Here is a 22,814-nt window from a genome sequence, read left to right on the forward strand (position 1 = left end):
ATTTCTTACTACAACCCTTGAAACAATTTTTAAGGCCAATTCAGTCAAAATATGCCAGATGAGATAATTTAGCTTTAATAATCCTTTTTAAAGGTATGGGCGAGTGTAATTAAATTCCTGTGCTGGCTTTACGTACACAGTCCTTGAAACTCCTTTATCAGATAAAAATCTATATTACAAAAGAAACTCCATAAATCAGTTACAGGTTTTTGTTCATCTTTTCACTGATAGAGTGGAGATATCCTCTGCCTAGTAAACCACACACTATCTCAACTTTAACTTTTTAACTTTAATAGTTATAGTTAATGTTCAACTTAAGGTTTTTTTCCTCCCATCTTCTGCAAACAGAAAGATTTTTAGGCAGTTTCAGTTATATAGTTGATATGATCTAGCAGTGATTTATAATGATAAATTTCATGATGAGCGTAAATTAACCCAAATATAAGCATCAGGGGAAAAGTGTTGCAAGGTACCTTGTCACCAGATGGTGCTTTTGGTGGTGTTCAAGGGTCAGAAAGATAAAAAAGGGACCACACTTCAGGAAAAAAGCAGAGATAGCCCCCCCAAATTAGATGTTATTCTATGCCTCAGATTAGCTGTTTTCCTCTCTGAGTTCCTTCTGCATGCAGAAGTGTCCATTTAGTAAAGACACTGAGTATCAAAGCACGTTTGTTGCTCTACACTGCCTGTAGGAGTGAGATCTCAAGTTTTTTTCTTATTTACCCCAAGGAAACTACAGTGTACTTATGAGACCTGACTGACTTTAACAGAACCCTTCCCAATTTGCATGGCTGTAAGGCAGAGGCAACGTTTATACCTCTAATGTTCCATTTATACTGCTACTTGCATTACATTTGAATTTTAGTAAAATTTCAGCCCCCACTCCAGGTTGTGAACAACGTGCCATTTTGTTTCATTTCACATTAATATAGTGGAATATTAAATGCAGCAATTCAGGAGTCACCTCAGACTGTTTGTCTGCTGGAGGGGAAGAAGGTGGAAGGAGAAGAGGAAGGAAAGGAATATAATTAATTTTCTACACATGCGCACTTTATACCAAGCCAGAAGACTTTCCTGCGCTTGTAAGCTCTCCCAAGAAATTTAAACTAATTTTTACAGTGGTACAGAACCTTAAATGAACATGTATTTCAGTTTAACTTGAACCAGCTTGTAAGCAACGTCTGGTAAAAATTATATATGTGGAGTTCAGATCCAATTATAGCAACAAGATAGGCCTTTGCACCCGTGCAATTACGTTAACCTGAACTGGATCTTCAGTTTAAACCCTGCAACTGATATATGTAACAGCAGAGGTTAAATGAAGTTGGAGAGCCGGAATAGCATTTTCCCTACAGTTGTTCATTGTGTTTACCTCTGTTCATTGACATTTCTTGCAGTTTGTTTGCTTTCCTAGCATCTGAGTATTTGTTTTAGATTATATAGGAAGATCAAAGACTAGAATTTGCTCTAACCAAACTAGGAAAATGCAATTGCTTTAACAAACCTAGAGGAAATGTATTTTTCCCAGTCTTATTCATGATTTTTTTGTTATTTTCTTTGTTTATAAGAAGAGATCTCTGCATCTAAGGTGCTAATTTGCCTTTTGTGAAAATTCAAAATATAGGATATACAGCAAATGAAATGTATGTCAGTATTCACAGGGCACAATACATAAACAGGTGACTTTTTAAAGACTCTCATCTGGAAAGTATCCAAGGGTTTTGTGGACTAGCATTGTATTTGTTCCCTTTCAGAAAGCTGGTTAGCTAGATCGTTGTGCTTTTTGGGGAAAGGCAACTTCTGGCTCAATTTGTATTCTCCAGAATGGACCAGTCAGTTCTTTCAAAGGACCTACCTACACTGCTTTGCATGATGGTCATTCACAAGTTTCCCAAGGGTTGGATCTATGGCTATTTTCTAATGTGTATCACGACTAAATATTTCTCTCCATTTCAGGAAAACTGCTAGTAAACTGCTTTTCTTCGGATTCAAATCATGCATGGTACTAGTCAGCTTTTTGGAAAAGGATTAGTTATTTATTAGAAATATTATTCTGATTTTTAACTTGCTTTCTGAGGAACATCAGGCTTATTCGCTGGTTCTGTTCCTCATGTGTCCCCATAACAAGAAATGTTTACAAAGCACAAGGAGTCCCACACCTTTCGTGAATATCAATTAGTTAGTGGAAAGTAATCCATCATAGCACCTGCTGTGAAGGCAGCAGTAACTGATGGGCATCTGTTTGTGGCTTCTGGAAGCAGAAGCTGTGTATATTGCACCAAATTAGCCACAGTCAGTTGCTCAAACAAACAAGGAGATGTTCCATGGGAATGGAGGAAACCCCACGCAGGGCAGTATCAGTGTAAGGAAAGTCAGATAGAAAACTTCGAGTTTCCCTGTTCAGTTAGTCATAGAATTAGCCTCCTTTTATAAAAGGACATGAAAAATTAGAAATGGCTGTTCTTCTACCTCTTAGATATATTCTGGCTGTTTCTTAACTTCAGCTGAAGACGCAATTATTGCAAACTTATCAGAGCTATACCAAGTATACTTTCAGATGCCATTTCCAAGTGATGCATACATATGATATCTTTTGCCTCCTAAATTTTTCAGTTCTTCTAGACAGCGTTGGATTTTCAGAGAGAAAGGGTGATATAGCGCTGTTAGGAGTCCAGTGACTGTGGAGCTGCAATTATCTGAACTTCAGTTAACTAGAATTCTTTCAGCAACATAAATGCTCCCAGAGTTGAGTTGGCTGCTGCTTTTTTCAAAGTAGAATACTAAGTGCTAAAACCCTCAAGCAAATTTTACGACCTCTGGGACAACTCCCTGCACTCTGTCCCAAGAAGTCAGTATTTCTTAGCAGTTTTGCAGACATCTACCTCCAGTTCTGTATATGAAAATCCTCACTGTGCAAATTTTCTCTGTTACCACTGAATAATTCAAGTATTAACTGACTTGAGTTACTTCAGGTATATAAGATTGTGCATCTTCTATTATACTTCATTAATTTTTTTGAACAAATGTTTAAAATTCAGACCAGTCTGCTTTGCAAAGGCTGCCCAAAGTCATTTACTTTTGTCTTTGTAAACAGATTTTGGGAATTAATGAAGTAGAACAAATGCAATTGTTTCTGTGATGGTGTCAGCATCTTCAGTATGTTGTAATTTAATCTTGAGCTAGTTATTCTCCTCAGGTCATTCTTAAAGCTTTGCTAAGAAACTTGATATAGCAAAGGTAATGAATAACAACAGTCATTTTTGCCTTAACATTAAGATCATCATAGAATCTAAAATTAAATCAAGATATAAAAGACAACAAAACAGTAAACCCAAGCTTATTTCAAGTCCCTGTATGCAATGGGAGGTATGCAATATAAGCAGAAATAAAGCAATTTGTTAATATTCTGGTAATCCCTCAAAGTGCTTATCAAAATACATCTCCCCTTCCTTCAATCTTGGAACCCTAATTCTCCAATAAGCATCCAGTAGGTGATATCATAACTCCAAAATTTTGCTAAGACACACCATGGAAGAGGAAGGAAGCACTAGCTTTTCTCTCCTTTGTACCCCATATCCAGGAACACGCTGACTACGGATACAGATTTAAGTGTCATTCATCCAAACCAACTGAGGGCTGATGCCAGAAGCAGAAGAACCCCTCCTCACTCCACATTTGTCCCCTTGCCCTACTTTGGATCTTACGGTCAATTACCATGCAGGAAGCTGGATCACAACTCCCCCTGAAAAATTATTTTGTCATGATGACACGCTGACTTCCTGTATGGTCGTGTGATAGCTAAATCTGTCAGAAGAGCTGGGTCCTGGGACAGAATAGGACTACATCTCTAAGGACCATCCAGAAATTACATCAAATTTAACATACAGTGAAACTAATTCTCTTTCATAGTCTCACTTTTCTCCATTCATGTTGGCTGAAATAACTTAAGCAATGTACTCGTGTCTCAAATACCTGGCAGGATTTGTCTGCTTAGCAACTCCTGAGGTAGTAACTTCAGGTCAGAAGCAACCACACCACGTGCTCGAGTGGCGTGATGGCAATCTGTTTCATAAAATGGCCTTTCTCAGACTGACCTTTCAGGCTCAAATTAGCATTTCACTTTGTCTGAAACCTATCAAAGTCTGCTGAAACTGTCATTGAATTTAATGGGAGCTGGATCATGGCCTAAACAAGCAGCACAAAAATGTATTTGCAGAGAAAGTCAGAGTTGCTGGCTGTACAGGTCAACAGATAAAACCTTGAAAAAATCTAAATATAGCATTTGCTACATTTTAACCTATCACTGCACCTTAATACAATGCCCCTGAAATTAGACTCATTTGCTTATAAATATTGGTAAGAACTTTCTCCTGGCACAGGACATTTGATACTGAACTTCAGCTCTTCTATAAACAGGGAAGTCAAAACCAAATCTGTTTTATTTAAAGAAACTGGAGTTATTTTTTCAATGCAAATTAACAAGATAGAGCACTATGGCAACCAAGCCACTGTTGCCACAGAAATTTGCCATTTTAATTAGATATTCCTGAAGGCAAAAATACTTTCATCAAATCATATCAGAGACTAGCATTTCTACTTTTTTAAACTTTAATTATATATCATTCTGGTTCATCAGCATAACCAAACAGCCCAAAGCAAAATCTAAATCTCAATTCAACTTAACTAGTCCTGTCAGGTACTAGATATTGACACTGAAACACTGAAACCAGTTGTTTCCTGGAAACCTTGACTGTGGTATTCCTTCTTGTGCTTAGGAAGTATGGAAGGAAAGCAACACCTTCTTCTGCAGGACTGTTAATTGTTTCACCTTCATTTACACATTTCCTAAATCCCTTCATCTTGTGCATATGAGTTTATTAAATTACTGCGCGAACATGTGAGCAATAATAGCTTTCAGCTGAAGAGTAGCATTTAAACATGCTGGGAGCACAGGAAACTGAGCGGTCAAGTTAGTTTTCAGGCTGCTGTATAAGGTTTTATTACTGTTGTAAATAGTGCAAAAGCTGAAAAAAATCAGTAGGTCAGAATGGATAGTGCCTTGAGACCCAGAAACTGCTGTTGGCATACCTAAGCAGTGGAGCAAAGCAGAGAGATGCAGTAAGGGCTTCTGTGGGTGACCTCTTTCAGTTCAGCAGGTTTGTCAGACAATTATGTCAAACTTTAGATAATTTTTTCATATGTGATAGTGTCCTGAATTTTTTTTAAAGGTGAGTGAGGGGCAGGGGCTGTGTGTGCGCGGGGGGGTGTGGGGTAAGGGGCGTGCAGTGTCGGGAGCGGGAGTGTGGGGGGCTGTCTGTGGGGGTCTTGCGGGGGCTGTAAAACTAAATGTGACGGATATCTGTTATTTTATTGGAAAAAGTGGGTGTTCTTCTCCCGTAAGTCCCCAGCGCGTTCCTTGGCATCTCGGCATCGCGCAGGCTGTGCTGTGGGGGCAGTCTGGGTTTCAGTGATCACACTGATTCACCTGATGAGGAAGTGCCGCCTTTGGTGCTAAAGTGGTAGGTGTGCCCCGCAGGGAGCGGACGGTTTATGTAATTGGACCTTACATAATGGTCTTTAGCACATTGCTTTTGTTAGCACTGCTGCCGGGTTTTAACGTGGCCTGGGCTGGAGTGGTGAACGGATGCGGGTGGGTGACCTGGGCAGAAGCAGGGGAGTCTGCACACTGCAGCTGGGTAGAAACCCAAGGATGTCAGAATTGTAGTTATGGGCAGTGAGTAAGGGTGGTTCAGAAATGTGCTCCAGGACTGATTGATGACACCTGACTTTAGGCGAACGTGTGTCTAAATGATACTGGGTAACTGCTGCTAGGAAAAACCCCACCGCCTTGCTGTGTGTCAGCCAGCTGATGTGAACAGGGTAAGTTTGTTTAAAATGCTGTTTCTGTTGGCTTTTTGAGACAAGAGCATGAAAATTGCCATTGTTTCAATCTCATGTAGCTCAGTGTGGGAAGAGAAAGAAGAAAAAACAGGACAGGGAAAGGCTGGCAAATATGGTTTTCTTGCACTGTTCGTGCTTTTGGGGTTTAGCTGATGCTGGAGTGAGCAGTATCTGTTGTCTTCCCATTAGCTTTATTTCAGTTGTGTTCTCTCTGCAGTGCAACAAAAGGTTTTGGTTGTGTTGGGAGATGCCAGTGTCCCAGGAGACTGCAGGCAAGCCTTGAGCAATGAACTGGCATTTTCTTTTCTTTCTGCTCTCCTGACATCAGCAGTAAAATGATGCTATGTCTTTGCCTGTCCTCATAGGGTCCCCAGAATTATAGTGGTGGGGACCTTGTTGGAATGGCTTGTCTACTCTTTTCCGTTGTTAAGCATGGGTGGTAACTTCAGAAATGTTTTGTGATACGCTGTTTTGTTTTCCAAATGGGATTTCAGTAAAGTCCTTGGGTTGTATCAGTAAGCCTTTTGTTTAGAATAGTTTGAGTTTGTTTTTAGCTCCTGCTGATCTTAGAAACATTTTCATGCAACTGGCTGGTCTGGCTTCTTGTTATTTCTCATTAAATGCCCTGCTAAAAAAATAATGTTGCAGTAGTATGTGGCATGTTTGGCCTGAGACCTAGAGCACTTAGTACTGCAGGCCACCTGAAAGTGGTTTTAGAGCTCACAGAAAACTGTATTGTTCTCCCTGGCTGCTAGCATGATCTTTTGGGAGTAATTATACTTGCAGTGCTACTATACAGTTAGTTTTTGAAATCCATGGGGCACAGTTCTGTTGTGGAGTAAGCATCTGATTGTACTTAGGAATTTCCCAGAGCTTGAATACTTTATTTGAAGTAGGAGACAATATGATGGACCTCCCCCATGGCAACTGAAGAACTTCAGCTGTTCAGGTGCCCTAGGTTTTAGCCTGTTGGCAGCAGAGCTCTTAGCAGTTGCTTGTTCTAATTGCACTTCAAATGAACAAGCCAAATTGTAAACCTGTAGAAGTTGTCAATGTAACTGTGCTATAACTTTCATTGCATCAAAGTGCACAATGCTGTGATCAGTACATTAACCAGAAGTAAAGTCTTTCAGCTGCTCAAAAAATCCTACCTGTGTGAAGGCTGGTTAAGACCTTGAAGGTAAAAAAACCCCAACAAGTCGAGTTTATAAGCTGCAAGAGAATTGTAAAGGTAGACTAGCTTGTTCTAAATGTGAGGATCATGGCAATTCATATAGATCATTGATTTGCCACATCTTTCATTTTTTCTGTAGGCTTTGAGTACTGATCTTCTCTTGGGTTTGATATTTGGAGTGTATTAATAGAATTGTACTCTAGCAGGCTTTTTTAAAGTTGCCCATTAATTGTCACTTATTCTAACTTGTTGGGTCTGCTTGTTCTGTGTTGTGTTAGACGAGGCTTTTCATTGCACGGTTTACAATTACTTATTGAGTAAGTATACTTACTTCATTCTTATAATGTTGGAATTTCTTCTTAGCCTTGCCACAATGAGAAAAACCATGCTGGGAAAATAAAAATTAACTTTTCTGATGAGTTGACTGAAGATGGACGGTCATATCCTGATGTTAGTGATGGAAATTGTATCCCTTTTAAGATGTCTCTATTTATAATGGTCTTTTTTTGAAAAAAATTCTGAGTGTTTCTGTAAGCTCTAAACTTGCTTTTGTATTGCCATATAGAAAGCTTCTTATGCACCTTCTAAATTTTATACCTTTCCTATTCTTATATTCCAGGCTGTAAGAACATTCTGTGTTACTGAAGGAAGGTGCTCTTATTTGTGGATTGACTTATGATGTCAAGAACTGTATCATCCTGGATCTTAAGCTCAGCAAGAAACAGCATTGTTTTACAAGGAAAAGGACGTTTGTACTCCATCTGTATTCCAGATAGAAACAAGATAAAATGGAAGCTTATTTTCTCCAGAACACATCTCTACCCTGCTGGGAGCTGCAGCTTAGACAATACTTTCTCCTTAAAAAAAGCATTCCGACACACTTCCACCGAAGAAGAACATTTCTCTTTCCAGTTGTCTCCATCACAGATCAATGATATACTCAGAGCAGGTGAATTATCCCATAAAATACTGGATTTGAATGGTAAAAATGCAAATTCTGTGTTGAGGTTCGAAAGTAACCAGTTGGCCTCCAACGCCCCTATTGAAGACCGCAGGAGTGCAGCCACTTGCTTGCAGACCAAAGGGATGCTGTTTGGAGTCTTTGACGGTCATGCAGGTTCTGCCTGTGCTCAGGCCGTGAGCGAGAGGCTGCTTCATTATATAGCGGTTTCTCTCATGTCCCGGCAAACCTTGGAAGAGATCGAGCTTGCTGTGGAGTGCATGAAACCAGTTCTGCCTATTCTGCAGTGGCACAAGCATCCAAATGATGTAGAGTACCGAGAAGTAACTTCACAGTATTTTGAAAACCTCCGAGTTTACTGGCAACATTTACTGGACCTAGACACTGAGCCAGGATTTAGTTTAGAAGAAGCCCTGATATGCGCGTTCAAAAGGTTAGACTCAGACATATCACTGGAAGTTCAGGCACCCCAGGAAAATGAATTGATGAGAAATATTGCCCTTCAAGTAGCTTTTTCTGGTGCGACAGCCTGTGTAGCTCACATTGACGGTGTTCACTTGCATGTTGCAAATACTGGTGACTGCAGAGCAATTTTAGGCGTTCAAGAAGAAGATGGAACGTGGTCTACTCTCCCTCTAACCCGAGACCACAATGCCTTTGATGAATCTGAAATTGGAAGACTGAAGAGAGAACATCCTAGATCTGAGGAGAAAACCTTATTTGTGAATGACAGATTACTGGGAATTCTTATGCCCTCCAGAGCTTTTGGAGATGTGCAATTAAAATGGAGCAAAGAACTGCAACACAGTGTTCTTGAGAATAGCTGTGATGTTGAGGCTTTAAATATTTATCAGTATGTTCCTCCAAACTACCATACACCCCCTTATTTAACTGCAGAGCCTGAAGTCACGTACCACAAGTTAAGAAGCAAGGATAAGTTTCTAGTGATTGCTTCGGATGGACTATGGGAGATGCTAAGTAATGAGAAGGTTGTAAAACTTGTTGCTGAACACCTTACAGAGCTTAATATGCAGAAACCACAACTGGCTTTTGAGAAACCAGTTAATTTGGGTTACATGCACAGCTTGTTACTTCAAAGGAAAAACAGAGGCATTGCCTCACTTGATCAGAACATAGCTACTCATTTAATAAGGCATGCAATTGGGAGTAATGAGTATGGGGAGGTGGACCAAGAGAAACTTGCTGCAATGCTGACACTGCCTGAAGACCTTGCAAGAATGTACAGAGATGATATCACAGTTACTGTGGTGTATTTTAATTCAGAGAAAATTGAAAATGACTACAGAGACAATGAATAGAGACTTGCACTGCTGCTGTTCTGTACCACTAGCCGACTTTGATACTGAAGCCGTTACTAGTTTTCTCTGACAGTCAAGCTGTTACCAGTGTTATGGTCTGGAAGTTCCTAAATACTTTTGTTACTTACTAGTCTTGGAAATAACTTTCTAGAAGTGAGTTTGGTGAAAGTTCTGTGAGTTTCTAGGTCTACAGACACTGAAAAAAAAATATTTTGATAAAAGTTCACTGAAATGTAACTGAACTAACAATTGCTGATACAGTTCTGATTCCATGGGAACCACTGGTAAAACTTCCCAAATGAACAAACAAGACAAATTTAACTGAGACTGGTACAATTTGATAGAAATGGATAATAATTGTAGCTGCATGGAGTGTAAGAAAGGCTCTGCTCTTGTGGAAAATGAGTAGCATCCTATTGAAGCATGGTAATTGAATTAAATAAATAAACTACTAAACCTTTATTTGATGTAACAGTGTCACATAATTTAACAAATTACCTTGTATATGTAAAGACAACACTAAAGAAGGCTGTTCGAGAGCCCTGGGATTGTCAGACATTTTTTTCCTAATTTTTTTTTTAAGATGGGAAACAAAATCATTTTCTCCCACAATTATTTTGAAGTGTGAATGCATGTTCTCTTAACACTTGTGTGGACTTGTGTGACAATTTATAGCTCAAACACATGAGGGACTTCACTATTCCCTGTTCAGGAATTAACAGTATCAAACTTAAGCATTTAAGTGTTTAACTTGCTTAAAGAATATACCCTCTTATTAAGTCTTGACCTATGAAGTGCTGTGCATCAAATCCACCAGCTAGTTTATATGAAGTCCAAGAGATCCGGAAGTTCAAAAATTAGTCTAACCGTAAATTCAGCAAAAGAGAGAGCACCTTTCCTTCACATTTATCTTAGAAAAATAACAGTGCTGATACTTCACTAAAATATGTTTAATCTCTATTTTACTCTTCTTCTTGCCTTTGGAGGTCAGATTTTCTTTATAGGTGTAGAGTTATTTTCTCTACTGAATGTGTGTTCTAATCTCTGACCATATTTTTGGTGTGTGGTTTGGGTTTTTTTTTTACAATGGTTTTCTTTTATACAGTGCTTTCTAGAGTGTCAATCCAAGTGCAAATTAGCTGTATTTTCTTAAATTTTATATATGGTATTCTCTAGTGACTCTTTTCCTTGTTTACGCAGTGGAACAGCAGTAACTGTTGCCCGCAGGAATGTGCATACTGGGAATATAGGACTGTTTACTGCTGTTGCCACCAAGTAAAAACTTGTGTGGGTGCAGCAGAGCAGATAAAAATAATGCTTTTTTTCCACTGAATTTCACTTAAAATAAAAGTGTTACCCTTCTGCAGTTTAGGAGATGAAAAAGCATCTCAAGATCTTAAGTAATGGATCTTGGGGCATAAACCAGCTGTGGATTTGGGGCTTTTTGCGTATTTTTCCTCCAGATAAAAATTCTTAATGCTTTTTTGGACATTTAAATAACTTGTTTTGAAGATTGATTAGAAGGAAACTAAAGCTGTTTAAAAAATATGCATGCTTTTGACTATTCAGGATTGGCCCTTAAATCAGTGCATTCTTATGAATGCATTCTTTAAAAAACTCTGTTCTGGAAAACTAATTTATTCTTGAAGTTTTTTTCATCTAGTACATATTGGAGTACATCCAGCAATTCATCCTGGAGACAGGTAGCCTTATTTTTCAGATAAAATGAGTAGGTCTATTTCTCTAATTTCAACAAAATGAGATTGCCTCAAGAAATTTGACACTTAGCTCTTAGTGATAGTGGCTGCAGGAACACGTTAGGTACATGCAAGATGTTATAAAGATTGCTGAAATTCTTATTGCTTGGGTCCAACTTACTTTGAAGCATGCCCTCTTCCTTGAGACTGGTATTGGGGAGAGTGAGATGTCATCTGTTGGAAAAAGGTAAACAGTGAAGGCCAGGCACTGGATTAACCTGAGGAGGGTCTGGTCTACCTACAATCGGCAGCATTCCTCAACCCTTTTGTCTTTAAGTGGGCTGTTTTCATTTGCTCGTACAAATCCTCTTCTGTGATTAGTTGCATGCTCCATTGCTTGGAATTGAGACATAAAGCAGTAAAAGAATGCATTTCTAAACTAGCTCTTAACAGAGAAATTACTTAACAGTGTAGCTACAGGAACAAAATGGCTAAACTTTATTAGAGTTGATATGAAGTGATACATTTTTAATGAAGATAATCTAGAAAACTTGATGGAGAGCAAACCTGCAACTGCAAAAGTAACGTATCAAACCAACTAGTATTTAGTCATAAAATAAAAATAAACTGTTTTGTTCTTTTCACCACCCCGTGGTGAAATCTATGTCATCTTTCTTAAGAGTCATTGTGGCACTATGTCATCTAAGCGTTACTCCCAGATATGTTATTGTATGTAGGTTGTTGTAACTGCAACTGCAAATTGATAATGATTGTTTTGGGGAATACGTTTGACAGTAAGAAAGGTACTGTTTCTAATTTCATGTTACTTTTGCTCAGTTTAACATGCAAAGCTATAATTATCCTACAATGGAAAAGGATAACATTAAACTAGTTAGAGGTTTGGGAGTTTTTTTCAAATGCAAATCATGCATTTAACTGCATGCTCCCTGGAATTTGTTGCAGGCCAGTGAAAGCAACCTATTCATACTTGTGGTAAGGAAAAATAATGGTTCTGCCCGCTTGAACTGGATCAGACATTTTCATCTCTAACTGCAAGCACAGCCAATAGGCATTAATAAAAATAGTATTTTGTGACTTGGAGAATCAGCAATGTTTAAATGAGTGAACTAAGTGGATTAATCTACTGCAAGCATGATGATGTGAAGATTTGATAGCACATTTAGATGCATGTCCTGCAATCCTGCAAATATGTTGGAACAAACATCTTTGTAGACAATCTGTTTGGTTTAGGTTGGATAGTTCTTGGTGTTTGTTTTCTTTATTTCCATAGTAGTCCAGAGAAGCAATAGTCAAAACCAGTCATGCAAGTTCTGTGTTTCAGAACATGGTATTATGGATGATAAGTAAAACATCTGAGGATGTAAATGCTAGATTTTTTTTTTTTTCCCCTAAAACTTAAACCTTGGGTTGAAATACAACTTGGTCACTCTGTTTTTTTCTCTCAAAACTTGTATTCCATGTTCCTAATTTATATTTAAGTATTCTTTTTTTTTTTTTTTTTTTTTTTTGTAACATCTTTGGAAATAGTGAGGAGGATCACTGTTTTTGTAAGTAAAAATATTAATTTCACACTTATCTTTATTAAATGGATGAAAGACAATGTTTTGGTGACTGTGCTGGAATCTGGCATTCTTTCTACTGAATGTTCATATGAAAAGATGCCAGATTCCAGGCCAAAGCATAAATGTTCAAGCTGGGATTAAAGTAAATAGCTTGAGTAGGTGGTGTGAGTTTGCCTAAGTGTTTGTAGCTCTGTGGTTTTCCCACAATGGAAATAATTGTTAACACATAAAAGTAAGGACATCTTGATACTGTTGAGGTTCCACTAAATTAACCAGTCAGCAGAGGGAGCATGAGTTCACTGGCAAAAATATCCCAATTGTGCTTTAGTTAATTTGACAATCTACACAAAAATATTTTAAACTTTGATAGGCCCACATGCACATGTGTTCATCAGCAGTTAAAACATCATTGTGAAATTAATCTCAAATGTGTCTTGTAATTGTCTTAAAAATAATGCAAAACCCGCTACAAAATACAACATCTACAGAAACACTGATTAAATTCTTAAATTACAACAGGCCAGTAACAAGGCTGAACTCCGCTAATTCCAAGTGTTTTTCTTTTCTCTTTATCCCCCCAAAAAAGACAATTATTTGGGACAGATTTTTGTTTTGTTTTGTTTTGTTTTTCTTTTTTTTTTTTTCCTTCCAAAAGAAGATTTTTGTCTAAACTTTGAAGAACATTTTTTTGGTATTGTTTTAGTCAAACAGGTTCTCTGTGTATAGCTGTAATTGTACTGAGCCCTGGAAGTAGAACTGTGCACACCTTGTGGTTAGGTCAGATACCAGTTGGTCACACTGGTGGTGTGTGCTCTTTACTACCACAGGCTTAATACTTGAGTAAAAAGTAGAAAAGGATCCAAGGCATGTGGGTTTTTTGGGGGTAAAAAGCATGGTGTGATGGGGGTGGGGTGGGTGGGAAGCTTTTCCTTCTTTGTTGCAGAGAGGTTAACCTTCAAAGAAGTATTGTTGAAGAAAACACTTGAAATTTTACTAAATTATTGTCTTTATCCTGAAGAACTGGTTCAAATTGCTCCTGTTGGATCTCTCCAGTTGTCAGTCAGGTAAGAGTTAAGTTTTATTTCTTATTGTATTAATTAATTGCTGCTCCAGGACTTCACGGCCCATGGGCCTGCACTACAGTGCCAGCATGGGGCATCTACTTGAGTTTGGCTTCTTTGAGCCTGTGTTATCCGAGACACTCGGAATGCTTTGACTGAAGCTCTTCATCAACTTGAAGGAAAAAGATGGCTGGGAGCCAAGCAATTGTGGAAGGGAAGCATAATTATGGTTTCTATTTGGGTTAAGCAAACTTAACTGGGCACTTAAAGAGAAAATAAAAGTACAGGGTTTTGCCTTCCAGTAAGCTTTTTTTGCATTAGAAATAATGCAGAGGGGGGAATGTGGTCAATGAGCTTAAAAGGGTACTGGAGCCCTAGACAGCAGGTAAGTGGGTCAAAGCATACTCCTCATGCTGCCCTGCTGAAATTTTGGAGCCAATCCTATAGGGACTTGTTCTAGAGTGGGTTGTTTAGTTCAGACTCTGCTTCGTACTTCCCTCAAACAGCCAGCAGATGCTAGCTGTGGAAGTGGTTCTTGTGGCTGAAGGCTGCTGAAGTGCCTGAGAAGCCAGCAGTTGACTGTCAGCTCAGGGGTTCTGAGCTCTCGTGGTGGAGCCTTTGACATACTCTTTTCTATTTTTGCTCCGTGTGCTTCACTTCGTGCTCTCTGAAATGGTTTGTCTTGCTCTTACACCACGACTATTTCGTGCCCCACGTTTCTGTGGATTTCTAGTGCATTACTGAATAAATGTTTGATTTTTGTACCTGCAGAACTGAGGTTGGCCAGAAGATGTCATCTGAGTTTTGCAGAAGGAGAGCTGTGTTATGACTTCAGTCTGTCTGTTATTGTGTACGTGTGCGTAACAAACTTCAGGTGCTGTTGAAATATGGAGAAAAACCCTATATGCATCTTAAAAATTCTGTGTGTTTTATTAGTACCTCCATTTTATGAACTGGGTAATCTGAGCAACAGTTTGATTAAATTTAATTCTTTGCCAAAACCAAATTTTAATGGCCCAAGTACCCTCACAGTTAAGGTTTGTCTCAAAGAAAACAGTCTCTTTGTCCTGGCACTGCTAAGCACAAGAACATGAAATGGAAGCAAAGAAGCACCTGAGTTACCTGAAGAGTCTTCAATTGCACAAGAAAAAAAGATGCTTCCTAAACTGAGGAAATCTTCACTCCACTGTTACCCGAAGGCCTAGCTCCTGCTGTCGTGCAGATGGCCACGGCTGTCCTATGGCTATGCTATAGCTTAGGTTAAATTGTTTTCATTTTGACAAACTTCTAGTCTGGAAATTACCTTGAACTGCTCCTAGAGGAGGTATTCAGAGAGATACTATGGTTCACCCTTATCAGCTGGGATTCTTGAGTAATATGAGGTTCTGAGAAATAAATCAGGTTTGTTTAGAGGTGGAGATTTTTAGTCCTCCCCTCCTTTCCTTTTTGGCCTTTATCTGCAGTTCTTTCTGCAGGACATAATTGCCTGCACTGGAAGCAGCTTATTAGAACTTGGAACTCTTACCTACTCTTGCTGTTGTTGCTTTCTCTGTCCCCCACCTCTCTCTCTCTTCCTATTGCTCTAAGGTGTCTCATTTTCTATTTATTGTTCTGGGCAACTACTTAAAGAAAAAGGGGCAACATTGCATCTTTTAGAGCACTGCAACAAAGGGGATGTGACTTTCTTCCATACACAGCAGGTGAGAGAATTCTAGAGTGTGATGGCATGTGCTTTCAGCCAGGGCTGTACATGAGTGATCTTACAACCCCACAGAAAGGCTTTTTCAGATGTTTGCTGCTGTTGTAGCCATGCAGCATAGCACAGCAAATAACAAATATCTGAAGTGCTGGGTGATAGAGTAATTGTTTTGTCCTCTTTGTTATCACAGATGAAAGTAATGCATCCTTTTCACAGACCAACTTTACCTTCTGTTAATCCCAGACTTCAGCCTGAGATATGTTGGAGTCTCTGTTTTGAACTACTTGCCATGAAAGTAAAATAATAAGACAAAACCAGTAACTCAACTGAAAGATGAAGATGATGGGCGGTAGTGGGGCAGAATAAAGCTGCAGTGTTTGGGTTCGAGTTGATCCTCCATGGACTTGCTTCACACGAGCACTTGGGACAAGTTCTGATCTCAAACTCATTTGATATATTTGCTAATCAGATCTCTGCTGTGCTCTCTCTATATATTAAAAGTGAATAGTCATTTGGTTAGTGGTTTGGGGTTTTTTTGAGAAACTAGGTCATGATTAAAATCTTCCAGGGTTGGGGCTCATGTAACATCATCTTATTTTAAACAAAACAAAAAAGTTATCTCTTACTGTTTGCAGGCATGTGTAAAGCAATTAAAAGCTATGCCTCCATCCCTAATTCTGATGTTGCCATGCATTAAGGAACTTACTGTTTGCCTGTGGTTTTCTTTGTTGTGATATCTGCTGTGAATTCCTAAGGCAGGTACATAGGCCCTTTCCCTCATTTGCAGAACTGTTTTAATGAATAAGAGATAATTGCTGTATTTTTTATGATAATAGTAGAGAGTAAATTACCTAATGACCCAGATCCTTTTTCAAAAAATGTGCTTAACACTGCTGAAAATGTTAGTTATTTTTATTATGACTTTGTTTATAGTAAACCCTGTGTCTTGAAATCTTTGGCTATAGTAGAACAGATCACACTAGTCAGTAGTCTGAAACTTTCTCTAGTGACGTTATGTAGAAGAGAGTGTAGAACCCTCTGTAAAAACTGCAAAAACAATGCTACATTGCTGGCCTCTTAACAACTGTGTTACAGAATGGAAAAAGGGTTTCAATTCTACTTTGACTTCGATTTCTGTGTGGTTTTCCAACCACCTGACATAAAAGTAGGTGTACTTGGTTATCTTCTTTTCCTTTTCTGGAATAGTTCATTTTTCCAATGTGCTGCTTTTTTTTTTTTTTTTTCCCCCCCCAGACTTTTAGAAGCATTCTAGTGTCATTTTCAGTGAATGCTAGTAATAAATATTTCTACATTATTCCCCTGCCAACTCATCTTTTATTCATCCTGCTGATGAAAACAATCTCCCATGAAACTTCTGTTGCTGAAAGAGTTCAAAAACTTTCCAGTTATGGATGTAATAGATCCTTTTTCATCTTAGTGTAAGAGTTCTGATGTTTAATTAGAGCAACAGACAGAATGCAACCCAGTAAATGTTGCAACAGGTGAACCTGCATTTACTTTATGTTCTTATTGCAAAATGCTAATGTTTTACTAAAGTACAAACTGGCTTCCTTATGTTTCCTTAAAACTTCAGAGGTATGGATTGGAGCAGATAAACCACAAGTCCTTATTCCTCAGATACTGGTGCGCTTGCATTATGGCAGTGGTACCAAACACGCCAAGAGAAGGCTTACTTGTAAGGTTTTGTATCTTGGGAACTGGAGCTGTGAAAAAAAATTAATTGGCAATGTATACTGATGGAAAAAAGGAAGCACCACAATACTGACTCTCTTCTTTCCATGTAGGGTAAGAGCATGTTTATGTAGGACTTTGGGGAGATACCACTGAATGAAATCCAGCTAAGCACTAACTCTTTTTTCTTACTCGAGTAGAAATCGCTAATTTATGCAAGCTGTTGATAGCACAGTCTCAGCTTAATTGCTGGTACCTCTTTAGAGAAAACTAGCAAATAATTTAGCTGTAATCAAACAGCTTTCCTCAAGTTGTATTTTGCAGATAAGTTTTGTAAAAAGTGTAAATTTTTGCAGGAACCTACATCTCTAGATAAAAATGTAACAAAATTTAAAAATATATTTGAAATAGGTTGTAGTATTCACCAGACCAACTGATTTATGTAGCTTTATATATGTGTATCTAAAACACATCATTTGGTCTCCAGATGAAAAGCAAGAACTGTAGGCAAGCTAGGATCCTAGACAATCATGAGTACAAGGATCTCGCTGTTTTAAGTGTACTCTTGTAATATGAAAATGTGACTTTTTTATGCTAAGTGAAGAGAAATAAGAGGTATGAATGTGCATACATTTAAATTTGTATATAAAAGCATTTTCTATACTTGACTAGATGAAATTTTAGTTGCTTCAAGAGCTTTCCCATGAATTTAGAGGCATGACTGCATTTTTCTGACACATTCCTTAGGAAGATGTCAAAATCTGGCTCTGATTTTTCAAGATGGTGTGGAATTAAAACAAAACATGCCCATGATGTAAGTGTTGCCTCTGATGTCAGATCTCTCGAGGCACCAGTCAATAGGATCATTATATTCTGAGCTGTGTTAGTTGATGAAACCAGTAGAGTAGAAAGTAAGGAACTGTCCACCTCTAAAAAAATCATGGGATTTTTGATTCCCTGGCCTGGAGTAGAAAATGCACTGCTGTACTCTCCCTTGAACACAAAAGACTTCACTACCATAACATCCTGGGATTCAGTCTAGAGCCAATTGACCTTTCCCTGAAAAACTTGGAAGAATTAAGAGTGTGAAACCCCTGGATGAGTACATTCTAACTGCAAACGAGATGCAGTTTTAGATGTGCAATACCCATAACTCTGATAATTACAGATCTATATTCTTATGGCTGTGCAAGAGTATTTTGGCTATTGGCAGATAGAGCCTATTCTTGTTTATCTCTGACCAGTTTTTGAACTTTGCTCTTTTTTCATAGCAGAAATAGACTTTATCAATAACCTATTCAAGCTCAAAGTTCTATTCATCCTCTCTTTCCAAACAAGAGGTATTTCCATTGTTCATTATTACGTACCACTTCCATTTCAATCCCAAACTCATAAATTTTAAATGAGCTTGAAGTATTCATTTCCCTCTTTCAGCACTACCTTCATCTAGTATTTGCTGACATGGCTAATTATAACTTGTTTTTAGCATAGTGAGACCCTGTTTTCTGAACAGATGAATTCATTGTTGGAAAGGACTCTATAAATAGAATTTGGGAGCCACCAAAATGAGAAATTCTAGCTCATTAGGATCTCAGCTGGAACAATGTGATCTGATATACAGAAGTTTTGAGCTGATGAAATGAAAGCAAAGACTTAGCTAATTGGTTCTAAATCTTTAAATTACGAATGGGCTATTTTTGTATTACTGTTTAGGGTGATAGAAACCATGTGGAAAAGAGATTCAAGGCAGCATATATTAGAAGGAGAGAAAGAAACAGGGTAGTTAATATTAAGAAAAATATATGAAGTGTATACAGTGGGATAAACATATTACTTCTGGTATTCTGAGCTATCTTCTTCAGGTGAGACTTACATAAAATTCAATTCTTGTTAACCTCTGCTTATCTTCCTCATATGTAAGAGGCAGATATGTCTCCTCTATCAACCCGTGGTGCTGAAGTGCTGAAGTAAATTTATGGATATGTGATTCTATTTCAATATCTCAAGGAGGATTACTAATGGAAAATGCATGAATCCTCTAAACTATCTAGTCTCATGGAAGACTAAAGGCTTACTGCATCAGCCCAGAAATATGTCCTCTGGGAACAATGTGAATACCTGTGTGCACGTTCTGCCCCGAGTTAAGTGTCTGGCACACAGTGCCTTCCAGAAGTTAAAACTCTAGTGCTGGGGCATGCACGAAGACTTTGTCCTAATTCTTCCCTTACTGTCAGGCTCCAAACCTGCTTGAAGGCCAGACTAAATCAGTTAGTTTTACTATCATGGAATAATATCCTGACTAATGTCTTTACTTCCTATTTCCTTACTGAGAAACAAAGCATACTGTGCAGGGTTAAGAGCCTATAATCTTGAGACACAGTAAGTAACTGAGGAGGAGCAGTAGACCACTTTTCTACGTACATTTGCTATTTAAGAATTATATTTGCTATTTAAGAATTATATTATGTCACTGTTTTTTACTGTCCTAGGACATCATAACTTTAGCTTTTTTTACTGTGTACTGAAACCAGGTGAGTCCATGTGTTGTGTCTTGAACCAACAGTTTACAGGAAAAACTGATTACATGATTTTCTGTATAATTTATATAATTAAAATTATTGTGCTTTAAATAAGGGGCCTGTGAAATGTGAGATAAAACACATGCAGGTATGAGGTGGGATCTTTGAGTGGCAGCAGACCATATAGCTTTGGTAATTAAAAAGCCAGGGAAAACCAGCTGTTAAGAACCATTTATGACTGTTACACAAGTGTGCAGCTTGGAGACCCTTGTCACAGTTGTCCTGCTGTCCCCTATATGCAATGTATGAGAAAGTACATATACTGTAAATACCTAAAAAGGAATAAAGGGTAGAAATGGAAACTGGTGAAGAAGTGAGAAAATTTGCTGTGATCAAATCATTTTAGGAGCAGATAAAATCTGGGAATCCTGATAGTATGCTGTCCTCTGCTGCTAGTTCACACCTTTTAGCTCAGACTCGGTCATATGGCATTAAGACAGGCCCTACAGAAGTTGCTGCTTCCTCTTCCTGATTGTGGAATGATGAAATGTCTCTGACATCAGGTATTTTCTCGTTCATATTCAGAATTGCAAAATTAGTTATATTAAGAATTTGATCTTTTAAGAGGACCATTTAAAGAGATATTTTTAACATTGAAAAATTGTATTGACTACAAATCTTTTTTTGAAATAAAACATCTAACATTGGTATCTGAAAGATTAAGAAGACTTTGCTGTGTTTAAAGTACTGCATTAAGAAAAGAAGCAGTGATAATGGCAAGACAGGTGGTTAATTTTCCCAGCTGTTTTTTTCACATGTCTATTGGGTGATCTGGACTTACAGAAAGAACTACAAACCTAATGGGAAGGACATATGATGTATCTGAAATTACAGTTGGGTTTTCTGTCTGTGATTTGACAAGCTGCCTTTTCTTACACAGTTTTTTTTTTTAGAGAAACATGAAGTACTGTCAGTTTCAGTATTCACAGGCTGCCTGGCTTATAGGATTTAATGGAATATGGGGCATGCTCTCATCAGCAATTTAAATACATGAGTGGTCTCGGTGGCGCTGTAGAGCATATAGTAAAATGTAGAGGTACCTCAGCTAACTCGAGAAATAGATAGCAGTAATTTGGCACTTTGCTGGATTAATCTGTCTCACTAAAAGAGGACAATTTGTTTGGATAGTCAGAGTCGACTGCAGCTGGACCATGTTGAGTATATGTACACGCATCCTGTTCTCTGCTTGCTAAGTTGTAGATGCACATTATTTCTCTGGTGCAACTGTCTATAGCACAGTACTGCTGGCGTGGATGGGACTGTAATGTGAAGTGGTGGTCTAGATGGAAGCCAGTTCTTAGACAAAAGGCAAGGCTAACAACTCATGCTGTTTAAAGTCTCTGCAAGTGGTTCTATATAACTGACAGATAACTGTAAGAACTCTTTTTATTTTCCAGTAAGCAAGAACAGGCATTAAGAAAAAAACTAATTGAGAAGTTATTCTGTTTAATCTTAATTCAAATGACAAGAAGAACGAATGCATTAATTCTGTCTATCTTTTTTCTTGTGCTTGTCATTTCTGTTGTTAATACAAGTAACTTCAAAATGATGTCTGTCTTTCCTTCTGTGTTTGTTGACACTTACTTTAAAAATCATTCTTTTGCTTCCCTAAACCAGGAAATTTCTGATGTAGCTGTGTAGATATATTTCTTTGACTAAGCATTTTGTGGCAAAATTAGAGCTATTAAAATATATAACTAGTGCATGCAGAAGTCAGAAGAAGGAAAACTAAGGCTCAAAGATCACTGTATCCTCCTTTAAATTGTGCCCTATTACAATTTTCTATCCCTTGTCCAAAAAATAAGAAAATCCCCAAGACCCGTGGAAGTAAATAATCTCCTCTCAAAAACAAGCAAGTATGAATGGGCAGCCTAACTAAGCAGATTTTTTAGTGTTTGTGAAGCTGAGAGGACTTGGAGCTTGTAGGAGAAACCTGCATACACAGTTCAAAACTACCATGTTCAGATTCAGCTAACTTGCTGTGTATGCAGTACCCAAGCTGAAAGCACAAACTGAATTTTAAAATTCTATTTCAATTTTAGATTAGATTAGTGATCTTAATTACACGAGGGATAGTATAAGCCAGGACTGATGAAGGAAAACAAAGTAACAGAAAATCATGCACTGACCTGAAAAATAAATTTGCTATGCTCATTTAAAAATTACTTAAGTATTTCTTGCAAGTGTGTCTTTTTCCTTTGGTTTCTGTGGACTTGTAAGCCTTGTATTCCTTCTTGCAAAGGATGTGTAGGTTTAATTTGTATACAATGTTTATGAAAGCATGAGGTTAAAAATAATGTATTGCCTAATTTTTTTTAGGTATATGCACTAGATACTCATTTTGCTGAGACTTGTCCTATGTGAGGAAAGAATGTATCTGATATAGTGGGAAAAACACAGTCATAAAGTTTGAAACATCAGCAAGCAATACTAAATAGGGATTATTCACTATCAAAGTCTTAATGCTGCTTTATGTTAGTGGATTAAATGTAATAATACACATACTTAAAACGTCTATACTGTGCTCGTGGTCAGCCTTACCCAAGTTGTCAATCACCATTACTTCACTAAATAGTTCAATGTATAGATGTTGACCTGCCTTATTAGTCATCAGCAGCCAATGTTACCATCTGACTCATACCACATTTAATTGGATACTGATAGATGAGTGAATTGTTTCAGATAAAATTAGAAACTGCTTACGAATGTTGTGTTAAACTAGGCCCTTTTCCTTTGTGCAAATGCCTTGTTAACATGTATGAGGTAGTCTAGGTGAGAGCACAGTGCTTCCCGATGTCCTACAACTGTCCTACAACAGAACAACTGTGTCCTTGGGAGTTGGCTAATTTCAAAGCCATACTGAAACGGCTGTGGTGCACATCAGAGAGATACTGAGGTTAGCTCACTGAACCAAAACTCCAGTTAATTCTTAACCATCTCTGGTCATGCAATTGTTAATACAGACAAGCTAGGGAGCCAATTTTAAGAAGCTGTTACACTTCACAGTCTTAAATCTTTTAAAGATGATGATTCACAACCTTTATTCATTAATGGGCATCTGATTCATCGCTGGTTATAGTGGAAATAGATTTTTATATTGATTGCTTTATAAAGACTGTGCAATTATTTCTATTATTGATGTCTATTT

The 22,814-nt window shown here is 38.0% G+C and overlaps 1 protein-coding gene across 3 annotated transcripts; it reads left to right on the top strand.

Moving 5' to 3' along the window:
• The first annotated feature begins 5,319 nt into the window (after window positions 1–5,319).
• Window positions 5,320–9,817, top strand: PDP2 (pyruvate dehyrogenase phosphatase catalytic subunit 2). 3 transcript variants are annotated; one of them, XM_026856833.1, is made up of 3 exons: window positions 5,320–5,519; window positions 5,793–5,880; window positions 7,695–9,817. In XM_026856833.1, exon 3 carries the CDS (start codon window positions 7,751–7,753, stop codon window positions 9,353–9,355), a length of 1,605 nt encoding a protein of 534 aa, XP_026712634.1. In that variant the 5' UTR covers window positions 5,320–5,519; window positions 5,793–5,880; window positions 7,695–7,750; the 3' UTR covers window positions 9,356–9,817. The 3 variants fall into 3 exon arrangements, with proteins under 3 accessions (XP_026712634.1, XP_026712635.1, XP_026712633.1); XM_026856834.1 differs by lacking the exon at window positions 5,793–5,880; XM_026856832.1 differs by lacking the exon at window positions 5,320–5,519 and having other exon boundaries at window positions 5,531–5,880.
• The last annotated feature ends 12,997 nt before the right edge of the window (window positions 9,818–22,814 follow it).

The sequence above is a fragment of the Athene cunicularia genome, assembly GCF_003259725.1.
Source record: "Athene cunicularia isolate RWA chromosome 11 unlocalized genomic scaffold, athCun1 chr11_part1, whole genome shotgun sequence".
Lineage (NCBI taxonomy): Eukaryota > Metazoa > Chordata > Aves > Strigiformes > Strigidae > Athene > Athene cunicularia.

Excerpts from the sequence above, each read along its gene's own strand:
- PDP2 (XM_026856833.1), top strand. The coding sequence starts at position 7,751 with ATGATGTCAAGAACTGTATCATCCTGGATCTTAAGCTCAGCAAGAAAC.